The 24,473-nt window shown below is 40.0% G+C and overlaps 1 protein-coding gene across 2 annotated transcripts in view; it reads right to left on the bottom strand.

Annotated features, from left to right (window-relative positions):
- The window catches only part of STK32B (serine/threonine kinase 32B), a gene marked incomplete at its 3' end in the record, with an annotated part of 352,809 nt that overhangs the window by 115,758 nt on the left and 212,578 nt on the right, over positions 1-24,473 (bottom strand). For both annotated transcript variants that reach the window (XM_081233695.1, XM_081233696.1), the window contains exon 4: positions 7,283-7,456. In XM_081233695.1, coding sequence (XP_081089821.1) covers positions 7,283-7,456 — 174 coding nt within the window. The remainder of the gene's footprint in view (positions 1-7,282; positions 7,457-24,473) is intronic.

Here is a 24,473-nt window from a genome sequence, read left to right as displayed (position 1 = left end):
GGTTCTTTGGGACACGAGTCCACCATCTTCTTGGTCTGCTGGTTTTCCTAATAAAGTCACTCTTCCTTGCCTCCACAACTCATCTCTTGATTTATTGGCCTCCTGTGTGGCGAGCAGTATGCACTTGAACTTGGTAACAAAATGATAAACTTTATATAACTTAGCATTTGTATACTTATTTTCTAGACAATTTGTAGAAATGAGAAGTGGCTTTGAAAAGCTTGCTCATCTGAAAGATAATGCTAGTTTAAAGAAAGGTGCTTGCTAGTGTTCCAGGACTGAACTATTATTTTTCCTAAAGATAAAAAGGAAAAGAAAAAGATTTCTGACAAAGCCTATAAAGAAGCCCTCAATAAAATTTATAATTAGCTTTAATGATAGAGAGGGCTTCACAAATATTTGACTCATTAAGCAGATATTTTCTCAAGGCTGAATACTTTCAATAAACAACTCCAAGGCAAAGCTGAAGATGCTTCTCATATAGCTGATGAGATTTCTGCCCTGGAAAGGAAGCCTGTGAGTCTGATGAAGTGATGGACCACTGGGATGACAAACCTTTGAGACTGTGAGTTAATCTGCATGTGATGCAGGTTCAGGGCTGGAAGCAAAATAAAATGCACTATATAAATAATCAGACTTCATTGAGAGATTTTCCCAAGGGAGTAAAGGACACTGCCCTAGGACTTTCAGGAATTTTCAGAACACAGTTTGGTAGAAATAGCCTCACTGGTGAAAATTTTTCTTCAAAAGAAGTTTGAAATAGTTGCCCCAAACCCACTTCGATTAGCATTTAGATCACTGCACTCTGTTCAAAATAGTGAACAAGCTTGCTGTTTACAGGCTCATATTTACGTGATTGGATTGGATCTAAAAATAAAAGACAAGGGAGAGAATTACTGGTGCCGTGAACCTCACCTGAACCATGAGCTCTCTTCAAATCTGCTCATTTCCCCCAAATTGATAGATAATGCAACAGCACCTGTCACTGACCAAGGAGACTCCAAGAAGCCTTTATTGTTCATTTCCTTTATTTTTCTGATGAAAGGTAGTTCTTCAAAGCACTACTTTATGTATCAAAAGAATTATGATTACATATTGCAGTGGAACTTGGAGAAATTTTTAACATCAAACATGAGATTTCAAAGGAATTTCATGCTTGTGCCTGGCTACTTTGGGCCCCACCAGAAATTTTCAAAAGGCTGACTCCTCGGATATCAAGGGATATTTGGGCAGAAACGTTACAGGAAGCAGTGAAAGATTTGGGTAGTGACTTATTGAATTTGAACTTGTATTTTCAAGTAATTTCAAGTAAGGCATGTCTTTCCTTTCTTTCTTTAGTATTTCTTCATTGATTCAATATGTAGTTATGGAGCACTCCCTCTGTGCCGGGCAGTGAGTCAGGGGTGACCTCAGGCTAGGGGTGTCACCACCAGAAGCCTTCCTTGCTTCATGGGCACTGCTGGAAGAGCCTTCCTCAGGGGCGCTCGTGAGGAGTCGATGAGATCCATCCATGCATATTTTTATGTTCAGATGTGCAGGCACCCTCACTCATATAATTGTTTTACAGACAGTTCAATGCAGAAAGTCAGGATAGCAATGTGCTCATCAGCATGGGATCTGGGGTCAGAGTGTCTTGGTTTGAAACCTGTTTCCATGACCTGCCAGCTGTGTGCCAGAGTGCAAATCACCCAATTGCTCTGAAAAATTAGGATAATCCTAGTACCTAGCCCATTTGATTGATGTGAGAATTAAATGAGATGATATTTGTATGTATATGAATATATACACATATGCATATATATGCACACACATATGTAAACACACACAAACACATGCGTGTGTGTGTGTGTGTGTGTGTGTGTGTGTATATATAGTTTAAAGTAGTGCTGACACACAAGAGCTTTACAAACTTGATCCACTGTCACCGTTGTTAGTCATCTGCTTCTGTATGACGTGGCCCTTCTGGGTACCTAGTCCAGTAACCAGCTCTGGCTGAAGAGCACCCCGGGGAGGTGCCTTTGGTGAACATCATTCTCGATTACCAGTTGGACCACATCACTCCCAAGCTTCAACCCATCAATGACTGACACCAGCCGGAGCCTCAGGAAGTGCTCCCTGCCGAGCTGACCAGCTCAGGCTCTGCCCACCCAGGCCTCTCAGTAGGAGCCTGTCTGCCCAGTGTCTCCAGCGTTCCTCTTCTCTGGGCTAATGTCTACTTGTCCCACAAATCACATTTGCGTGTCCCAGAGGAAGCCTTGTCAGCCTCCTCTGTGTCCCCTGCTCTGCCCCCCACCTCAGCCTGGGCTGGGTGCCCTCCTCAGAGGTTCCGCCCGCCACTGTGTGGTGTCCTGTCCTGGGTCCCCTCTCCCCCTTGGACTGCAGTAATTTGGCCCCTAGAGTGGTTGTCTCTTCCACCCAGGGAATCTGCTCAGGTGCAGGCAAAGTGTCCCATCCATCATTTTCTTCCTGGGGCTGGCACACTTCTTGGCCCAGAATGTTTTGAAAGAACGAAGGGCCAACTCAAGTGCTCTAAAAAGTAAAACTTCTAATTGTTTTAAGACAATGATATATTTTGAACCCACAATGGTATTTTCCTGCTTATGCACTTTCAAGCTCACTGGGTTATACTCTGAAATACCTTTTATTTTCTACAGATCTACATCATCCTCAAAGGATGGAGATTTGTCACCCCTAAGTATAAATGAACACGTGGTTTCAAAATCAATTCCCTCAGATGAAAGAAAGAGGAATGAGGCACCTAAAAGGCCCCAGGCACAGTTAAATCCTTTATGAACTTTTTCTCATGAAATTTGCATCTCATGGAATTTGTGAAGCAGGTGTCATCAGGCCCATTTTACAGATTAGGAAATGGAAGTCCAAAAAGCTAAGTCACATGTCCAAGTCCACCAAGATGGAAGATTCTTGTCAATTCAACTCAGGCTTGCATTTGTGGAATGATTCTACCACTTGCAAGTGTGGCTACTTGGAAAGAAGCAACATTCATCAGTCTGTATAAAATATGGCACTGACAGTGTCTTGTACATATGCAGTAGGGGACTTACATATTCAGCTGTTGAATGAATACAAAACATTGCACAACATTATCTTATATCCCTATGCACAATGTGTACAGACACACATAATTTCAAGTCTGTACATACATACACAATGAAAAAGAGGTTTATTGAACTATATGGGAGGGGGAAAAAAAACCTGACTCAAATTTCTGCCAAGTCTGTAAGTTTAGAAATGATAAGGTAATTCCATTTACTTTTAGTGGATTGTTAAAAATTTCCTTACATCGTTGGATAGCTCCTTTTCTCTCAGGTAGATCTGGAATCTGAGGGCAGGTGACCCCACATAGAGCAACATAAAAACATTTGTTGAAATACAATGAAATGGTTCCAAACCACCATGCTCTTATGTGACAGTTCCATTTTCCACCTGGTTTATTGTCAGCTCTGCTCTGGGATGTTGGCATGTGTCTCACCAAGGTCCACATGACTCAGTGTCTGGGGGGATGTAGGCAAATAGATCATCTATTATACACTAGCGGAGGAAGGACTGTGATAATGGGTGAATGACACTTGTACAATAGGTTGGTAAAGAACTCGCTCCTTTCATTGCCTTCAAAGAAGCCCAGCCAGCCCACAGAGGCTACTCTGGTATAGGGTGACCTTCCTTAACAAATATAGCACAGTGCTTATAAACCCAGATTCCACAGCCGGAATGCCTGCAGGCAAAAGCTAGTCAATGACTGTGTGAATGAACAATGGACCTCAGTAAATACTCTGCATTACACTGAACAGTCCCTTTACTCCTATTCAACCAGGGTTGCTGCTGCTACTATTACTACTACTACTACTGTTACGACTGGAACTACTACACTTCCTCCTCCTCCCCCATTCCTCCTCTTTCTACCTCTCCTCTCCCTCCTTCCTCGTCTTCATTTGCATTTTGTTATGTTTGTTACTATTTGTGTCAAAATTATACAGGGGAACAGTTCCAAGAATCAAATTGTGCTGAAAGTTTTGTTACAATATAGCAACAATCCCTATCACTTTCTCCCTGATTTCTCCCTCTCCATCCATTTATCTCTCCCAGGCTATAATTTTGGTATTTAGCTCCTTATCTTGAAATGACTGATGTACAGGACTCCTTGACTTTTCAATTTCCGGCTCTATCTGCTGGCTTCCCGCTATGGAAGATGAGTATGTAGCAGTCTTTTCTTCGTGTGTCTCCACAAGACACACTCATCTTCCCATTTCCTCACTTCCCCTAATGGGGTATTATTGTATTTTTGGTTAGGTCAATTTTTAGGGGTTAGGTGATTATGATTAAGCGTGCTACGCAGAGATGATTCATGTAGTAAATTGTATGATATGCAATGTCCTGTCCAACACTTTCATTCCCTGGAGTTAAAAAATATCTTCTATTTATTGCTGAGTTTTTTCCCTGAACTTCTCACTTATTCAATTTCAGATTCTTTGCCAAATAAATAAACATCTCAAGGCAGCCAGATGTCTTAGGAATTCTATCAGCTTGCTCTTCCTGAAGAAGTCTCTCCCAGGGACTTCTGATCTGACTCCAATCAGAACTGGTCATGGTCTACACCACAGGCACAGCTGACATCCTTGACCCACCCATCATCCAGAAGATTTCCTTTGCCTCTCTCTTCTTTGCTGGAGCTCCAGCTTTCCGTATTCCATTTCTTCCTCCTTGATTTAGTCCTTCATTTTAGTGGAGTCCATGTCATTTTCTAACAGCTACTTGAGAAAAGGTATATGAGAAGTGTATTTTTTGAGACCTTGAACTTGTGAAAACTTACATCTCACATTTGATTGATAAGCATGTTTCCACTGCCTTCTGGTGTTTGATAATCCCAAACTATTGTTCTACAGCGCAAGCTTATTGGATCCAAAATTTGTTTTGATGTATGTCTGTTTCTAGTCACTGTATCCTTGGTGGACCCTTCAGTCTGGAAATTCATATATTTCAGGTCCAGGAGATTTTCTTTATTTCATTGATGATTTCTTCCCCTATGTTTATGTTTTCTCACTTTTCTTTCTTCCCGCCCTTCCTCCCTCCCTCCCTTCCTCCCTCCCTTCCTTCCTTCCTTTCTCTCTCTCTCTCCCTCTTCCTTCCTTCTCTCTCTCTCTGATATTGAACTTACTGTACTGGTCCTCTAATTTTCTTATATTTTCTTTTTGCCTTTTTATTCTACTGTGCATAGGATATCTTCAAGCTTTATCTTCCAACACATTTATCTTTTGAATTTTTCATTTCTACATTCATATTTTTAATTTATAAGAGCTCTGATCTGATGTTTGTCCTTTGAATTTTAAATACACATAGTACTTCTTATTTTACAATTGCAAAAATCTTTTCATCCCGCTGAAAATACTGATCATAGCTCTTTTGATAGTGTCTTCTCCTGGCAGAGTCTCTGTTTATTCCAAGCTTTTTTTTCTTTTTCCATTTGACTGCGTGGCTCTCACTATTCATGTGAGAAGATTTCTCTGGATGTCTGATAATCTTTAGTTGTCACTAACTTAGTTGGGAGCTTATAACAAATGAGCAGGGCTTGCTGACCCTGAACTACACTCCAAGGGTCTCAGGGAACTTCTGATGTCTAAATCTCTTTCCTCTTGGCTCAGCCAAACCCCCACTGAAACCATTCAGGTGTCCATTCAGGAGGAGGAAGGCCTGAGCCCAGCTGGAAGTGGGGAGGGTGTGTTATCTGAGCATCTGGTATGGATGCATCTACTTAGTCGTGCTATTTTCAGTACCATATCCCAACTCAAGAGGCTTGATGTCTTTCAGTCCAGACACTCTCTATTTTACTCACCTGAGGGAACAAACCTTCAGTCTTCTGCTTGTAAGAGGAAGGGACAGCCATCCAGTTATTCAGGATGGGTAAGCAGACTGGGGGTTCTCAATACATCTTAAAAGGCTTTCAAACAATGAACCTCATTTTAGCCTCTCTTTTACCCCCTCTTCCTCCTTCCATCGATACTGATGACTCCCCATTCCTGAGCCTTGCAGGGGGATTCTTTAGTGCCTATCAATTCATGGTTCTTCCCAGGGACAACTCAAAATTCCGTTTCTGGCGTCCTAAGTCATTTACTACTCTACATCTTCTTTCTAATCCCCCTCCCCACCATGTTTTGCTATAGTCTCCTCTTTAGTTTTCCCCATCCTTGTGAATTTACCATTTTTCAAACCCTCCTTACTGTCAATATATGGAGATTTTAGAAAGGAGAAACTGTAAGTGTGTGTGTGCACGTGTGTGTGCTTCATCTACTGTCTTTACCCTGAAGCTCAAGTTCTTGTCTTTCCCAAGTCCTCCAAAACTGTATAAGTTAGAAGAAGATCCACTAGGCACAGTGCAAGACGACGGGTGAACAGATTTGGAGCTACTCACGCTGGCCCCCTCCTCTGTGGTCAGAGAGAAGACTTTATTATTATTATTTTTTTGCGGTATGCGGGCCTCTCACTGTTGTGGCCTCTCTGGTTGCGGAGCACAGGCTCTGGACACGCAGGCCCAGCGGCCTTGGCTCACGGGCCCAGCCGCTCCGCAACATGTGGGATCCTCCCGGACTGGGGCACGAACCCGTGTCCCCTGCATCGGCAGGAGGACTCTCAACCACTGCGCCACCCGGGAAGCCCAAGAAGACTTTATTAATGAAACCATTGCTTTCTGAAGCCTCTCGCTGGCCTCCTGCCCCTGCAGTCAAACTTGCCTTGCTCACCAGGTTGGATGTGGTGGTGCTGTGCACAGGCGGGGAGAAGCAAAGGCCGTGAGGAAGCAGCAGAAACTCAGAGCTTATATCCAAAGCCCAGAGCCAGCACTGAAGCTTCCCAAGAGGAAGAAATCCTCCATGATACACAGCACTGATTTCAAAGTAAGGAAGGAAATAGAGGAGAATCCCTTGCATTCCCATCTCAGGCCACTGTGACTTTTCTAACCTGATGCTAGAGGGACAGAACATTCCAGCCTCCCAAAGACACATCAGAATGGAGAAGCAAAGGCCAACCACCAGCCACGTCTCTAAGCAGTGGGGTACCAAGAGAGGAGGTTACACAGGCAGTGGGAGTGTTCCACCTCGATGCATGTGACAAGGGAGCAGGTAGAGAAGGTAAAAGCAATAAAGCCGTTCTGCTTTTTATGATCTCCATGTACTGCCACTTCTAAAGAATGTCAGCGAGAAAATACTCTCAATGGCTGCAGACTCCTCCCATCACACCCTACTCCCCAGCATCCCTCCAGCAGCCTGGTTACCTGTGGATGATGTGATACCTCTGCAGATACTCCAGGGCCAGGGCCAGCTCGCAGATGTAGAGCTTCACGGCCCCCTCTGTGAAATGTACATTCTGTTGCAGGTGATAACGTAGGTCCCCTCCCAGCAGTAGGTCCACCACCATGAACATGTCCTCCTCGTCCTGGAAGGAGTACCTAGGAGCACCGAGGGGCAGAGAAAGTTAGGGATGGAGATGACTCCGATGCCCTCAAGACCGATGCCCCATTTTACAGAAGAGCAAACTGAGGCTCAGAGAGGCACTGATGCTGCCCAAGTTACAGTGTTCTATGACAGAGCACCAGTCCTCTGGCTGACAAATGGCACTTGAACCAATACTGGACTCCAACAGTTACTTTGTTTTTAGTATATGTTTTAATTAGATGTTGTCAGGACTTAAGTAGCTGGTCTCCAAAGCTGCAGCCCCTTCGCCACTCATTCCCCTGTCCTCCCCACACATGCCGCTCCCCACAAGGATCTTGTTTCTGCAGCCCTTGGAGGCAGTGATGCTCTGGTAAGACACATCCAGGCTTTAAGGGAACTGGCAGTTTCTACTCACGTTGCTTCTCAGAACCCGGCCAGAGCCCAAGCCCTATGGAGAGGCCACGAGAAGGAAAACCAAGGCGCTCTGTTCAAGAGCCCCAGCTGAGCACTCAGTGACAGCCAGTGCCAACCAGTAGCCGTGAGAGTGAGCCACCCTGGGAATTTGGATATTCTGCTGCAGTCCCAGCTGACATCACATGGAGCAGCAGAGCCGCCCCGATGAGCCCAGTCAACTTACAGAACATGAGATAATGAAATGGTTGTATTTTGAGCCACTAAGGTTTTGAGTGTATTTTCCCCCCAAAGCAACAGAAGTTGCACTTAGGCCTTTTAAGGGCTGAAGCACCAACATAAAAACCCTGAGAATGGCGTCAAACAACTGTAAACTAGAATCACGTCATAAAATGTCGTCACATTCCATACAGAACCATGAACTGTAATAAGGGCATCACAGAATGACAGGATGTTGCCCTGGATGCTTAGATCTGTGTCTCAGATCCTGGACTATTAGACCAGGGCCAGCCAGGCCATTCCCCTCGTTCGACAGAAGAGGGAAGAAGGGCCTCCGTGAGCCACTGTCAGGGTGAAAACAAGACTCAGACCCCCCACTCTCTTCGAGCTCTTACAACCACACACTGCGGAGATGCTGCTGTAACATGTACTTGCTGTGTTTCCCTGACCCGGGCATGCGGCCCTGAGGAGGGAGACTGATTCGGCCACAGGAGAGGTAACAGACCATGTGCTTATGGGATGACGGATTCCAGGGGTGGAAGGAACCCTAAATGCCATCTAGTCCCACCAGCCCTGTATTACAGAGATTGGGATCCAGAGAGAGAAGAAATGGCTGCCCAAGAGTCACAGTTCTCCTTGTATATCTCACCTGCTGTTTATACGGATCAGAATCAAAGCAAGGAGACGGGGGGTGATATATTGTGACCCCAAACTGTTAATTTACCGGATGTTTACAGAGTACCTGTCCTGTGACAGGCATTGGGTGGTGTACTGGGGACACTGGGACAAAGCAATTGTCCTCACTCTGAAGGGGCACACAGTCCCCTAGGAGAGAAGGGCTAAGTCAAGTCAGTGGTCATGCAGGGGTACAGGGGCTCTAGAAATCTCTCCGGGGTGCAGTGGGCATGTGGAGGGAGGAAGTCATCTCTCCAGCAACTGAGGTGGGTGGAGAGGTCTTTGTAGATGAAGGGTACCCTGGGTCTGGTACACACAGGGACTGTGACCCAGACAGAACAGCATGAACCTTCTGGTGCTGGGAGTCCAGGACTCAGTAGGGTCTTGGGGACAGCACCTCCCATCCCCCCAGTTTCAGCATCTTAGCCACTGACAATCCAAGGGTGATGATGCAGACCAGCTTCTTCCATTCTCTTTCAGGATCACTTCAGGGCTGGAGCAGTGGCTGCCTGACCAGGCAGGAAAGAGGTAGTCCAGGGGCTTGTGGGGCTGTCCAGGGCCACCTGGAGGGCACCAGCTGGACTTTATATTTGCTTCAGGACAAGTATAAGCTGTCTGGTGTGTGACCACTGCTCCAATTGATGCATTGCAGAAGTTGGATGCTCGTGCAGAGGTTAAAAAATAAAGCTTGCCCAGGTGCCTTGCCCAAGGTAGCCTCCCAGCCTGGAGGCACTGGCCTTTTCCAGACACTGTTTTCTCTGGGTGGACTATCTGGGCCCATGCGAGGATGGAGAGAATCAAAAAAAGATGCTCTTGACACACTGGAGCATGGAGCAGGTAACCAAGGGCCTCCTTAGCGAACACTGTAAAAGCCACGCTTCAATCTGTCTTTCAACATGGTCATAGCCATCTGTATTAACCTTTTCTCTTTCATGGGGATTTTAGAATAAATGTATCTGGTTTCTTGAAAAACTCCGACTTTTGTTGGAACTATGTTTAATTTAGAAGTTAAAGAGAATTAGCACTTTTATGATGCTGGAACTTTCCAACCTTTCCATGAACATGAAATATCTATTTATTCTGGTCTTCTTTTTATGTTTGTCAATAAAGTTTTATAATTTTCTACTTAAGGGCCTGGCATGTATGCATTTTTTATGACTACTTTAACTTTTTATTTTATATTGGAGTATAGCTGATTAACAACATTGTGATAGTTTCAGGTGCACAGAGAAGCGACTCAGCCATACACATACATGTATCCATTCTCCCCCAGACTCCCTTCCCATCCAGCCTGCCACATAACATTGAGCAGAGTATTCTGATATTTTAAAATAAATTTTATTGCTATTGTGAAGATAATCTTTTAAAGTAAGGTGTACTAAATGGTCATTGCTAGGGGAAAATACACTCCAGAATTGTTTATGTTTATCTTAAATCTAGCAGCTTGGCTGACCTCTTAGTTATTAGTTCTAATACCTTTCTTATATTTTTTCCACTTATATGAAGATGATTATGTATTCTACAAAAAACTGCCATGTTTATACTCTTGCAATCCTTATGCTGTTTACTTTTTCTTGTTTTATTTTACTACCCAGGACCTCCAGTAAAACATTGATTATAAGAGGTGATGCTGGGCATTTTTATCTTGTTCTGAAATTTAGTAAAATGTTTCTCCATTAAGTAAATTGTTTGCTGTAGATATTTGATGGATATCACTTACCCAGTTAAGAAAGTTGCTTTCTAGACTGCTAAGAATTTTTATCGGATGGGTTCAAAGGTTTTATTTTTTTTAACATTAAACTGTCTTTGCATTTCTAGACTAAACCTTACTTGATAAACACACATATATATATGTATATCTATGTATATATATATATATATATACACATATATATGTGTATCTGTGTATTATATATAACATATATAATAATAAATAAATATATAAGTATATATTTATAATATATATTTTAAATTTATAACTTATATAATATATATAATATAATAATGTATAATAAATATATATAAGTATATTATATATAACACATACTATATATATATGTGTGTATATATATATATATATATATATATATATATATATTTTTTTTTTTTTACTGGGTTCAGGTTTATTCATTTAGGATTTTTGCATCAGACGTTCCAAGTGACACTGGCTTATATTTTCCTACCTTTGTCCTGACCCTGTTTTGGTATCATGGTAATACTGGCTTTGTATGATGAAGTGACTTTGTTTTGTCTATGTTCAAGAAGAGTGGGGCTTCCCTGGTGGCGCAGTGGTTGAGAATCTGCCTGCCAATGCAGGGGACACTGGTTCGAGCACTGGTCTGGGAGGATCCCATATGCCGCGGAGCAACTGGTCCCGTGAGCCACAATTACTGAGCCCGCGGGTCTGGAGCCTGTGCTCCGCAACAAGAGAGGCTGCGATAGTGAGAGGCCCGCACACCGCGATGAAGAGTGGCCCCCACTCGCCACAACTAGAGAAAGCCCTCGCACAGAAATGAAGACCCAACATAGCAAAAATAAATAAATTAATTAATAAACTCCTACCCCCAAAATCTTCTTTAAAAAAAAAAAAGAAGTGTACAAGAGACATCATTTGCTTGTAGCAAGTCTGGTATCTAAACGCCCTCCATTCCCCCACTTACGATTCACCTGGGACTCTCCCCCCTCACTTAAGGCACACGTGCTGGAGCCGTCTGATGATTCCTGCTTCTCCCTCTCAACAAAGGATGACAATGTGACTAGAAAGTTTACGCGCGTCTTCTGGCCACTGGTGTTGTTTCATCAGGTCCCCTCAGAGTGCTCCTGGGGTCAGTGTGTGGATGAGGACCTTGCTCTAGGTGTGCTCGACTAGAAGTTGCAACTGAGGCTGTCTAGATCCTGTGGCCCAAAATGAAGATAAGACCCATCTGTAGAGTGAAGCTGCAGAGAGTCAAGCAGGGCTGAAGGGCTGAAAGCAGAGAGAGGCCCTTCTGGAGGTGAGGGCTCCAGCCTGGGCGGAAGAGTGGTCTGTCCCTGAACTTCCTATTTACATGGGCAATGACTGTACTTTTTGATTTAAGCTACTTAACACTGTGTTTCTGTCACTTGGAATTGAAAGAGTCATCTGATGCATCTTTCCACGTATTTGCTACTGGAGATAAGGGTTTAGATGCTCAGAAAGAAATGACAGGAATCAGCTGTAATATGCTCCTACAGATGCTCAATTTGTATTCTAATAGTTGATGGACTATTGAAACGCTATGTTAATGACCAGTGAGTTCTTGCACCCTCAATTCACAGCTAAACTGTCAAAGGGCATCTCATTCAGTATTCCATCAGAACTTTTTGGAGGAGCAACATGAATTTTCAGGGGAGAAACTTGCAGACCAGAATGAATTCTAAAGAGAAAATCCAAAATGCAAAGATAGCAATAATTTAGGCAATAACTCAGATTATGGCTTTTCCTCGCTGCAGATGCATCGTCACCCTGGGCCATGGACCCTACATTCTCCAGGAGACTCAATGTTATTATCGGAGAACAGAGAATGACCTTGCATTGATCTCTCTGTAGTTTTGTGCTGTTCCACAGCTCAGTGCCACTGCCTCTTTTGCTTCTTATTGGACTGGAATTATAATTATGTTCTCATGATGCTGTTGCATATTGTCATGGAAATGATGGAGATCACAAATGAAAAACATGCACTTGACTGCAGTAATGCTGCCCATGGAGAAATGTGGATAATTAGGCTCAATATGCAAGATCAAAGAAGGTCAGGAGCTGGGATGGCATCAGTCCTGGCCTGGACATTGACATAGGCCAACATGAAGAATCCAACATCCTTTGGGTTTTTAAAAAAATGTATTAATTTCCTACCTATTCCAAGACGGATTAAAAGTGACTTGCAAAATACATATAACATAATACAATTAAAAATAAGTAAGCCACAGACCAAATCAAAGAATAATAAAGGAATACAAGAAAATGGATGCAGGCAAAAATACCCCAATCCATGCCCGAAGAACTTGCCTGCTTGCCTGAAGTAGGCCATCAATGCATTTCTAACCTTCCCAGCAACCAGAGCATAGTGAGAATCATGACCAGCTTCATGAATCAAGGGTCAAAGTGAAAAAACAAATCAATTGTTTATTTTTATGTTTCATATGTTTATTGCTGGTGCAGAAGCCAGAGGGAACTTTCTCCCACTGGATTCTTATCAAGATGGCATTCCAGGGCTTCCCTGGTGGGGCGGTGGTTCAGAGTTCACCTGCCGGTGCAGGGGACACGGGTTCGTGCCCTGGTCTGGGAGGATCCCACGTGCCATGGAGCGGCTGGGCCCGTGAGCCATGGCCGCTGGGCCTGCACGTCCGGAGCCTGTGCTCCACAGAGGGAGAGGCCACAACAGTGAGAGGCCCGTGTACCGCAAAAAAAAAAAAAAAAAAAAAAAAAAAAAAAAGATGGCATTCCATAACGTGGTGATCAATGAGCTATATAAAATAGCTCTGAACAGAGTTGCAAGTTTAACGGGATTTTTGTGTGATGTTCCTCAAGATTGAATGCATCAAAGTCCAATTCCGTAAAAGCAATGCTACATGGGGCAACAGCAAAGTGGTCTGGGCGTCATGCTCACAGATGAGCTTTCTTAATAAAAGAAATGCTGGTGAATAGCCTCAGGGACTACTTCACAAATATGAGCTAATGCACACACCAACAAACACTCAGTAGGCTTCTACTACGCAGCCAGCCCTGTGCCAGAAGCTGGGATTCAGCAGGAGAAGTTGCCCCAGTTGGTCACCTGAGTTTGGGATAATCATAAGGGGTCTGGAGTTTGATGTCCTGTGCCAGGACAAGTGCCCCCTGATGATCCATTGCTGCTTTTCCATCTTTTGCCCTTGGCCATGGACTTAACAGTCCCAAAGACACTCATTGTTGTCACTCTCTCACCCCTACCTGCTCCCTCACAATGCTCCCTAATCCCAACTCTCTACTCTTATCCATCATCCCCTTCCCAGTTTAGAGCAGTGGTTTCCAACCAGTGTTCCAGTGGGGACATCTGATGACATCCGGAGACATTTTTGGTTGTCACACTGGAAGGGATGCTACTGGCATCTAGTGATTAGAGGCCAAGGATGCTGCTAAACATCCTACAATGAACAGGATGGCCCCATGACAAAGAATGATCTGCCTCAAATGTCCAGTTAGAGCATCTCCAGCGCTCCCTCTCACTTCATCTCACCTTGCCCAGTACCTGGTCTCTTCAACCAACGGTGTGTTATTAATGGCTGGGGAGGCATGGAAAGGAAAGGGACCTTCTGCAGGAAATCCTAAACCTTCTTAGTCTTCCAGCAGCACAATGCCACTTGACCACTGGAAACAAATGCCTTTCTCTACCTTTCCTGAGGCAAAAGGAGTCAACTGCCCAGAGATGACTCCGTGGGATGGTCATTCTGGAAGCCCTGGCAGCAGGACAAGCCACATGTCTCCAACATTCATCTCCTCTGTCCTTAACCTGTCCACCCGCAAGGACGAGGAGCCGAGCGTCTCCTAAGACCATTTTCTGTCCAGTTTGATCTTCGAGGGGGAGCAGATAGAGAGGGGGGCTCACCCACCATGCTCACTTCCAGTGATTCTCAGAGACTTAATATCCAGCAAGAGAGGAGCTAGAAATACCCTCTAGACTAAGAAATCCAATAATGGGATGCTGGGCCTTCCATTAGCTCATATCAGACAAATAAAAAGGAGCTTATCAAACCTGAACTGTGCTTGATACATATGCCTTTAATAACATTCACAGTAATAAGCTGTTTTTAAATTTTTTAATTTGACTTCAGCCACAAAAGTCATCAAGCCATTCGAACACGCTAGTCCTCACTGTTCTCACACTAGGCTGATTCTGGCCATGTCTCTGTCCCAGGAGATTACTGGTGAGTTTCCATCTGCCACCTGTAAGACAAGTACCATCAAGGGGAGACTCTCAAATGCCATCCAGCTCCCTGGGCCAAGGTAGTTTAGGGCAGAAGAAATTGTGGGATGATGCAAAGGCAAGATGCAAGTCCACGGCCCTCCCCACCTGCCAGCTACATGGTGGGATTTGCAGACCCTAAAGTGTCATCTCTCTGTGTCAGTGCAGGACACTGTTTTTGTTGCTTAATAGTTTAATTTATAGATTAAATCTGTGCTCGCTTCTGCTTACTTCTAAAACTTTTGCCTAACAAAGTAAGACTGATGGATGCGATGGAGAGGAAAGATGTGGAACAAGGGAGAGGCGAATGTTTTGTTCACATGGACAAACTGATTGTGAGCATGGTTCAACCTCCTTCACAGGACAGAGCAACAAAGGCAATGCAGAACACACAACCTACTCTCACTGTCTGATTGAATGAGATGGAGCCAAACATCTCCCCTTGGGCTGAATTCCAAAAGAAATGTATAATTTGCATTCTTTAAAAAGAGGAGGCATGGAGTAAGAAATAGGAAGCAAATAATGGTAATTCACACTTGTGGAGTGTTTCCTATGCACATTCCAATATTCATGAGAGATATTGGTCTATAGTTTTCTTTCACTGCACTGTCTTTTAAAAAATTATTTATTTACTTATTTATACAGTAGGTTTTTGTTGGTTATCTGTTTTAAATATAGCAGTGTGTACATGTCAATCCCAAACTGCCAATCTATCCCTCCCTTCCACCCTTCCCCCCAGTAACCATAAATTCAATCTCTAAGTCTGTGAGTCTGTTTTTCTTTTGGAAATAAGGTCACTTGTATCATCATATTTTTTTTAGATTCCTCATATAAGTGACATCATATGATATTTGCCTTTGTCTGACTTACTTCACTTAGTATGATAATCTCCAGGTCCATCCATGTTGCTGCAAATGGCATTATTTCATTCTTTTTAATGGCTGGGTAATATTCCACTGTATATATGTACCACATCTTGGTGAACATTTAGGTTGCTTCCATGTCTTGGCTACTGTAAACAGTGCTGCAATGAATACTGAAGCGCACGTATCCTTTTGAACCACGTTTTTCTCTACATATATGCTCAGGAGTGGGATTGCTGGATCATATAATAGCTCTATTTTTAGTTTTTGAGGAACCTCCATATTATTCTCCATAGTGGCTGTACCAGTTTACATTCTCATCAACAGTGTAGGAGGGTTCCCTTTTCTCCACACCCTCTTCAGCATTTATTTTTTGTAGACTTTTTAATGATGGCCATTCTGACTGGTATGAGGTGATATCTCATTGTAGTTTTGATTTGCATTTCTCTAATAATTAGTGATGTTGAGCATCTTTTCATGTGCTCCTTGACAATCTGTATATCTTCTTTGGAGAAATGTCTATTTAGGTTTTCTGCCAATTTTTGGATTGGGTTGCTTGGTTTTTGGATATTGAGCCACATGAGCTGGTTGTAAATTTTGGAGACTAATCCCTTGTTGGTCACATTGTTTGCAAATATTTTCTCCCATTCTGTGGGTTGTCTGTAAACCAATCAGTGTGATACATCACATCAACATATTGAAGAATAAAAACCATGTGTTCATCTCAATAGAGGCAGAAAAACCTTTTGACAAAATTCAATACCCATTTATGATAGAAACTCTCCAGACAGTGGGCATAGAGGGAACATATCTCAACATAATAAAGATATATGAAAAACCTACAGCTAACATCATACTCAATGGCGAAAAGCTGAAAGGATTTCCTCTAAGATCAAGAACAAGACAAGGATTTCCACTTTTGTCATTTTTATTCAACATAGTTTTGGAAGTCCTAGCCACAGTAATCAGAGGAAAAAAAAGAAATAAAAGGAATACGAATTTGAAAAGAGTAAGTAAAACTGTCACTGTCTGCAGATGACATGATATTATACATAGAGAATCCTAAAGATGCTACCAGAAAACTACTGGAGCTCATCAATGAATCTGGTAAAGTTGCAGGATACGAAATTAATACACAGAAATCTGTTGTATTTCTCTACACTAACAAAGAAAGATCAGAAAGAGAAATTGAAGAAACAATCCCACTTACCATCGCATCAAGAAGAACAAAATAACTAGGAATAAATTTAACTAAGGAGACAAAAGACCTGTACTCCAAAAACTATAAGACGCTGATGAAAGAAATCGAAGACAACATAAACAGTTGGAAAGATATACCATGTTTTTGGATTGGAAGAATCAATATTGTTAAAATGACTATTCTACCCAAGGTAATCTACAGATACAGTACAATCCCTATCAAATTACCAATGACATTTCTCATAGAACTAGATCAAAAAATCTTAAAATTTGTATGGAGACACAAAAGACCTCGAATAGCCAAAGCAATCTTTTTTTTTTTTAAATACATTTATTTATTTATTTTTGGCTGTGTTGGGTCTTCATCACTGCATGCGGGGTTTCTCTAGTTGCGGCGAGCAGGGGCTACTCGTTGTTGCAGTGCACGGGCTTCTCATTGTGGTGGCTTCTCTTGTTGCAGATCATGGGCTCTAGGTGCGTGGGCTTGAGTAGTTGTGGCACATGAGCTCAGTTGTTGTAGCTCACAGGCTCTATAGAGTGTAGGCTCAGTAGTTGTGGACATGGGCTTAGCTATTCCATGGCATGTGGGATCTTCCTGGACTAGGGCTCGAAACCGTGTCCCCTGCATTGGCAGGTGGATTCTTAACCACTGAACCACCAGGGAAGTCCCCCAAAGCAATCTTGAGAAAGCAAAATGGAGCTGGAGGAATCAGGCTCCTTGACTTCAGACTATACTACAAAGCTACACTAATCAAAACAGTATGGAGGTGGGTCAAAAAGGATCTTGCTGTGATTTATGTCATAGAGTGTTCTGTCTATGTTTTCCTCTAAGATCCTTTTTGACCCACCTCCTAGAGAAACAGAAATAAAAACAAAAATAAACAAATGGGACCTAATGAAACTTCAAAGCTTTTGCATAGCAAAAGAAACCATAAATAAGACCAAAAGACAACCCTCAGAATGGGTGAAAATATTTGCAAATGAAGCAACTGACAAAGGCTTAACCTCAAAAATTTACAAGCAGCTCATGCAGCTCAATAACAAAAAAACAAACAACCCAATCCAAAAATGGGCAGAAGACCTAAATAGCCATTTCTCCAAAGAAGATACACAGATTGCCAACAAACACATGAAAGAATGCTCAACATCATTAATCATTAGAGAAATGCAAATCAAAACTACAATGAGATATCATCTCACACCAGTCAGAATGGCCATCATCGAAAAATCTAGAAACAACAAATGCTGGAGAGGGTGTGTAGAAAAGGGAACACTCTTGCACTGCTGGTGGGAATGTGAATTGGTACAGCCACTATGGAGAACAGTATGGAGGTTTCTTAAAAAACTACAAATAGAATTACCATATGACCCAGCAATCCCACTACTGGGCATATACTCTGAGAAAACCATAATTCAAAAAGAGTCAGGTACCAAAATGTTCATTGCAGCTCTATTTACAATAGCCAGGAGATGGAAGCAACCTAAGTGTCCATCATCAGATGAATGGATAAAGAAGATGTGGCACATATATAGAATGGAATATTACTCAGCATAAAAAGAAACGAAACTGAGTTATTTGTAGTGAGGTGGATGGACCTAGAGTCCATCATACAGAGTGAAGTAAGTCAGAAAGAGAAAGACAAATACTGTATGCTAACACATATATATGGAATCTAAGAAAAAAAATGTCATGAAGAACCTAGGGTTAAGACAAGAATAAAAACACAGACCTACTAGAGAATGGACTTGAGGATATGGGGAGGGGGAAGGGTAAGCTGGGACAAAGTGAGAGGGTGGCATGGACATATATACACTACCAAACGTAAAATAGATAGCTAGTGGGAAGCAGCCGCACAGCACAGGGAGATCAGCTCGGTGCTTTGTGACCACCTAGAGGGGTGGGATAGGGAGTGTGGGAGGGAGGGAGACGCAAGAGGGAAGAGATATGGTAACATATGTATATGTATAACTGATTCACTTTGTTATAAAGCAGAGGCTGACACACCATTGTAAAGCAATTATACTCCAATAAAGATGTTAAAAATAAAATAAAATAAATTAATTAATTTAAAAAAACTTGGAAACTGTAACTTTGTTAAATTCATTTGTTCTAGTTGTCATTTTGTAGATTATGAGTGACTTTTCATATAAACTATCATGCCATTAAAAAAAACAGTATGGTACTGGCAGAAAAAAACAGAAATATAGATCAGTGGAACATGATAGAAAGCCCAGAAAGAAATAAACCCATGCACCTATGGTCAATTAATCTACGACACAGGAGGCAAGACTATACAATGGAGAAAACAGTCTGTTCAATAAATGGTTCTGGGAAATCTGGACAGCTGCATGTAAAAAAATGAAACTAGGACATTTGTTAACACCATACACAAAAATAAACTTAAAATGGATTAAAGACCTAAATATGAGACTGGATACGATAAAACTCTTAAAGGAAAACATAAGCCAGAACACTCTTTGACATAAATCACAGCAATATCATTTTTGATCTGTCTCCCAGAGTGATGGAAATAAAAACAAAAATAAACAAATGGGACCTAATTAAACTCAAAAGCTTTTGCACAGCAAAGGAAACCACAAACAAAACGAAGAGACAATGCACTGTCTTTATCTGCCTTTGGTATCAGGGTAATACAAGTTCACAAATTGAATTGGGAAGTGTTCACTTCTCTTCTGCTTCCTGGAAGAGACTGTATAAAATTATTTAAATTTAATTCTTTAAATATTTGTTATAAGTCTCCCGTGAAACTATCTGGACATGGAACTCCATTTTTCAGGAGCTTTTAAATTATAAATTCAATTTATATAAAAAAGATAGAATTAAGTTAATTTTTTCTTGGTTAAGTTTTGGTAGCTTGCGGATTTTGAGGAATTGTTCCATTTCTTCTAAGTTGTCAAATTTATGAGTATAAAGTTGTTCACAGTATTCCTTTATTATCCTTTTAATGGCTGCAGAGACTGTAGTGATAGCTTCTGTTTCATTCCTGATTTTCTTAATTTGTATGTTCTCTCAGTTTATAGTTTTCAGTCTTGCTAGAGTTTTATCAATTTTTTTTGAAGAACCAGCTTGTTGTTCCAATTGATTTTTTTTCTATTGCTTTCCTCTTTTCAATTTCATTGATTCTACTCTATTGTTTCCTTCTTTTTGCTTGCTTCAGGTTTATTTTTCTCTTTGTTTTTTAGTTTTTTGAGATCAAGAATAGATTAATTTGAGACCTTTCCCCTTTTCTAAGGTAAGCATTGAGAGCTATAAATTTCCCTCTCATCACAGCTTTAGCTGAATCCTACAAATTTTGATATGCTGTGTTTTCATTTTCATTTACTTGTATGTATTTTTATTTCTTTTGAGGCTTCTTTTTTAATCCAAGGATTATTAGAAATTTGTGTTTAATTTACAAGTATCTGGAGGTTTTCCTGTTGTCCTTCTGTTATTGAGGTCTAGTTTGGTTCCATTATGGTCATAGCATATACTCTGTCATGATTTCATTTTTAAAAATTTGTTGAGGTTTGTTTTATGAACCAGGAGCCACGTGAATCTTTGTGACTGTTCCATGGAAACTTGAAAAAAAAAAAGTACTTTCTGCTGTTATTTGGTGAAATGTTCTGTAAATGTCAGTTAGGTACTCTTGGTTTTGGTGGTGTTCATTCTTTTATATCTTTGCTGACTTTCTGTCTAGAAGTTCCATCAATTGCTAAGAAGTCCCCAACTATAGCTGTGGGTTTTTCTATGTCTCCTTTCAGCACTATCAAATTTTGTTTCATGTATTTGGAAACTATGATGATTGACCCATTTATAACACATTATTTGAATCATTTTAATATAGTATCCTATATCATATTACCATGTATATATTTTATATTTATAAAGTTTATTTATCTATTTCCTACTGAGAGATAAATTTCAACACAATTGTTTTTACTTTTCCCTTGTTACAAGTGATGCTGCAATGAGGCTATTTACATATTTCTTCTTGTGCTCACATGCACAAGATAATTTATTAAACAAGCATGTATTGAGCACCAACCATATGCTGGACACTGGTCTAGGTGCTTTGGATACATAAGTAAACAACAGAAATTATGTCCCTCTCTATGTGGGATTACGTAAAGTGAACTAAGCAACTAGCACAGTGGGTAGCACATACGAGGCCTTAGGGGGAGCTGGTTATAAGAATGAGTGGCTAAATGAATAAAGTTAACATCCTGATGTTAAACATACTGAGTGATACAGGTGTATCACATCCTTACTCTTATAATCCTTACAGTAACTACAAAGGAATACACAATTATACCTATTTTACTAAGGTCCAAACAGGCACCTTGAGAGGTAGCTTACTTAACATCATACACTTGATTTATTTTTTAAAAGGAAGAGGGACATTTTAACCAGTGGCAAATGGAAAGTTTTTCAGTAAATGTTTCTGCATCAGTTGTATATCTATGTGGAGAAAAATGAATTCTGACAAAGACCACATATCATACACATCTATCAATTTAAGATGGATTGTAGATCTCAATGTGTAATGTAAACTGAAACTTCTAGAAAAAAACATGGGAGAAGATCTTCATGACTTTAGGATAGACAGAGGCTTCTAAACAGGATATGCAAGATATTCTTCTAAACAAGAATGCATTGATAAATTGGATTTGTTAAAATCAAGAACTTTAGTTCTCAAAAAACACATGGAATAAAAATGGGGCATAATGTTAACAACTGGGGATATGTTTAAAGCATATAAGTATCTTGGTAATATTTTTGCAATTTTTGTAATTTTGAAATTATATCAAAATAAAACTTGCCAACGCACACACACACACGCACATCCAAATGAGATTGTTTTAACTTAAAATATTAACTGTTATCCGCAGGGCAACAAATAAGAAAACAGCTCAAAGATATGTTAAAAGAAACAAGGAAATTAAAAGAGTATGCCAGAAAATATTTGTTTTACACAAAGGACAGCAGTAGTGGAGGAATAGAAGGGAAAAAAACATAAGACATATAGAAAAAAATAGGAAAGTGGTACATGTAAATACCACCTTATCGAAAATTACATTAACGTAAACACTCTAAACAATACAATTAAATTGCAGAGATTGGCAGAATGTATTGTTTAAAAAAATGATCCAATTATATGCTATTTACAAGAGACACATTTTAGATTCAAAGAAATAATTAGGCTTAAAGTAAAATAAACATACAAACAGTAATCAAAAGATAGCTGTAGTGACTATACCATATCAGACAAAATAAACTTTAAGATAAAAACTGTTTCTAGAGACAAAGAAATATATTTTAAAATGATAAAGAGTCAGTCATTCAGGCAGACATATATATATATATATATATATATATATAGATAGATAGATAGATAGATAGATATAGATAGATAGATATACACACACACACATATATCTTATTACATATATATCATTATATATATAACATTATAAATTATAATATATCTTGTTATATATGTATATATAGGTATATACATATATATACACACATAACAAGTTTTTATACATATAACAATTATGGTAGAATTGTAATGTTGGCTTAATATACAAAAATCAATGTTAATACCATATGAATGGAGTAAAAGACAAAACCTACATGATCAAGTCAATAGCTGCAGAAGAAGAATTTGACAAAATTCAGTGCCCTTTCATGATAAAAACAGTCAACAAACTAGGAAGAGAAGGGAAATTCCTCAACCTGATTAGGGTCATTTATGAAAAAAACACAGTCAAATCAGGCTTAATAGGGAAAGACTGAACGCTTTCCCCTTAAGATCAGGAATATGACAAGGATCAGCTCTCACCACTGAAACTGAATGTTGTCCTGGAAGCTCTAGTCAGGACAATTAGAAAAGAAAAAGAAATAAAAGGTAACTAGATTAGAAAGGAAGTAAAACTATCTCCATTCAAAAATTACCTGATAATTGTATATAGAAAATTTTAAGAAATCTATTATAAAAAACTTTTTAGAATTAATAAGTACATTCAGTAAGGTCACAGGAAGGAGAATCAATAGACCAAAAAAAAAAAAATCAAATGTATTTCTGTATATACTAGCAATAAACAACCTGAAAATGAAGTTAAGAATACAATTCCATTTAAAATAAAAATTATTAAAACATTTAGGGAAAAACTTAACAAAATAAGTACAAGACTTTTACATAGAATACTACAAAACATCAGTGAAAGAAATTAAACAAGACATAAAGAAGTGAAAATGTTCATGGATCAAAAAACTAAACAGCAATATTCCCCAAGTTCATCTACAAATTCAACACAATCCCTATCAATATTCCAACTGCAGCTTTTGCAGAAATTGCAAGCTGACACTAAAATTCACATGGAAACAAAAAACACATAATAACCAAAACAATCTTTAAAAAGAACAAAGTGAGGGGATTTACTCTAACATTTTCAAACTTATTATAAAGCTATAGTAACCGAGACAGTACAGTACTGGCATAAGGAGAGACATATAGATCAATGTAACAGAGCTGAGAGTCCAGAAATAAACCTTTACTTTTATGATCAATTGATTGTGATAAGAATGCTAAGATAATTCAATAGGGGAAAGAAGTCTTTTCAGCAAATGGTGCTGGAACAACTGAATATCCCGCATGCAAAAGAATGAGGCTGAACCCTCACCTGCCACCATACACAAAAATTAACTCAAAATAGATCACAGACCTAAATGTAAAGCTAAAATTTTAAAACTAATAAAAAAAACATAGGTGTAGAGCTCCATAGCTTGATTATTGAATTAGGCAAAGATTTCTTAGATACTACACCAAAAGCACAAGTAACAAGAACAACAACAACAACAACAAAATAGATAAATTGGATGTCATCAGAATTAAAAACTTCAAAGCACACTATCAAGAAAGTGAAAAGACAGCCCACAGAATAGAAATTATTTGCAAATCATGTATATTATAAAGAACATTTATTTAGAATAAAGAACTCTTTCAACTCAACAATAAAAAGACAATCCAATTTAAAATTGGGCAAAATATTTGAATAGACGTATCTCCTATAAGAAGATATACAAATGGCCAATAAGTAGATGAAATGACATTCAACATCATTAGTTATTGGGGCATTTAAATCAAAATCACAACAAGATACAATTTCACGCTCTTTAGAGTGGCTCAAAAAAAGATGGACAATAGCACGTATTGACAAGGATAAGGAGAACCTTCATAAGTTGCTGCTGGGAATGCAAAATGGTATATCCACTGGGAATAACAGTCTGGCAGTTCTTCAAAATGTTAAATAAAGAATAACCATATAACCCAGCACTTCCACTCCTAGATATATACCCAAGAGAACTGAAAACATATGTCCATCCACACAGAAACTTGTGCACGAATGTTCATAGTAGCATTATTTATGATAGGCAAAAATTGAAACAACCAAAACATTCATCAGCAGATGAATGGATAAACCAAATGTAGTAAATCTACACAACAGAAGATTAATCAGCCATAAAAAGGAATGAAGTACTGATACATGTTACAATATGGGTGAAACTTGACGTATTATGCTAAATGAAAGAAATTAGTCACAAAGGCCATATATTGCATGGATTCCATTTTTACAGAATTGGCAAGTCCATAGAGACAAAAAGTAGATTAGTAGTTTCTAGGGACTGGGGGGTATAGGAA

The sequence above is a fragment of the Mesoplodon bidens genome, assembly GCF_964165515.1.
Source record: "Mesoplodon bidens genome assembly, chromosome: 1".
NCBI classification, from domain to species: domain Eukaryota; kingdom Metazoa; phylum Chordata; class Mammalia; order Artiodactyla; family Ziphiidae; genus Mesoplodon; species Mesoplodon bidens.
This window is presented reverse-complemented; position numbering and strand designations above follow the sequence as displayed.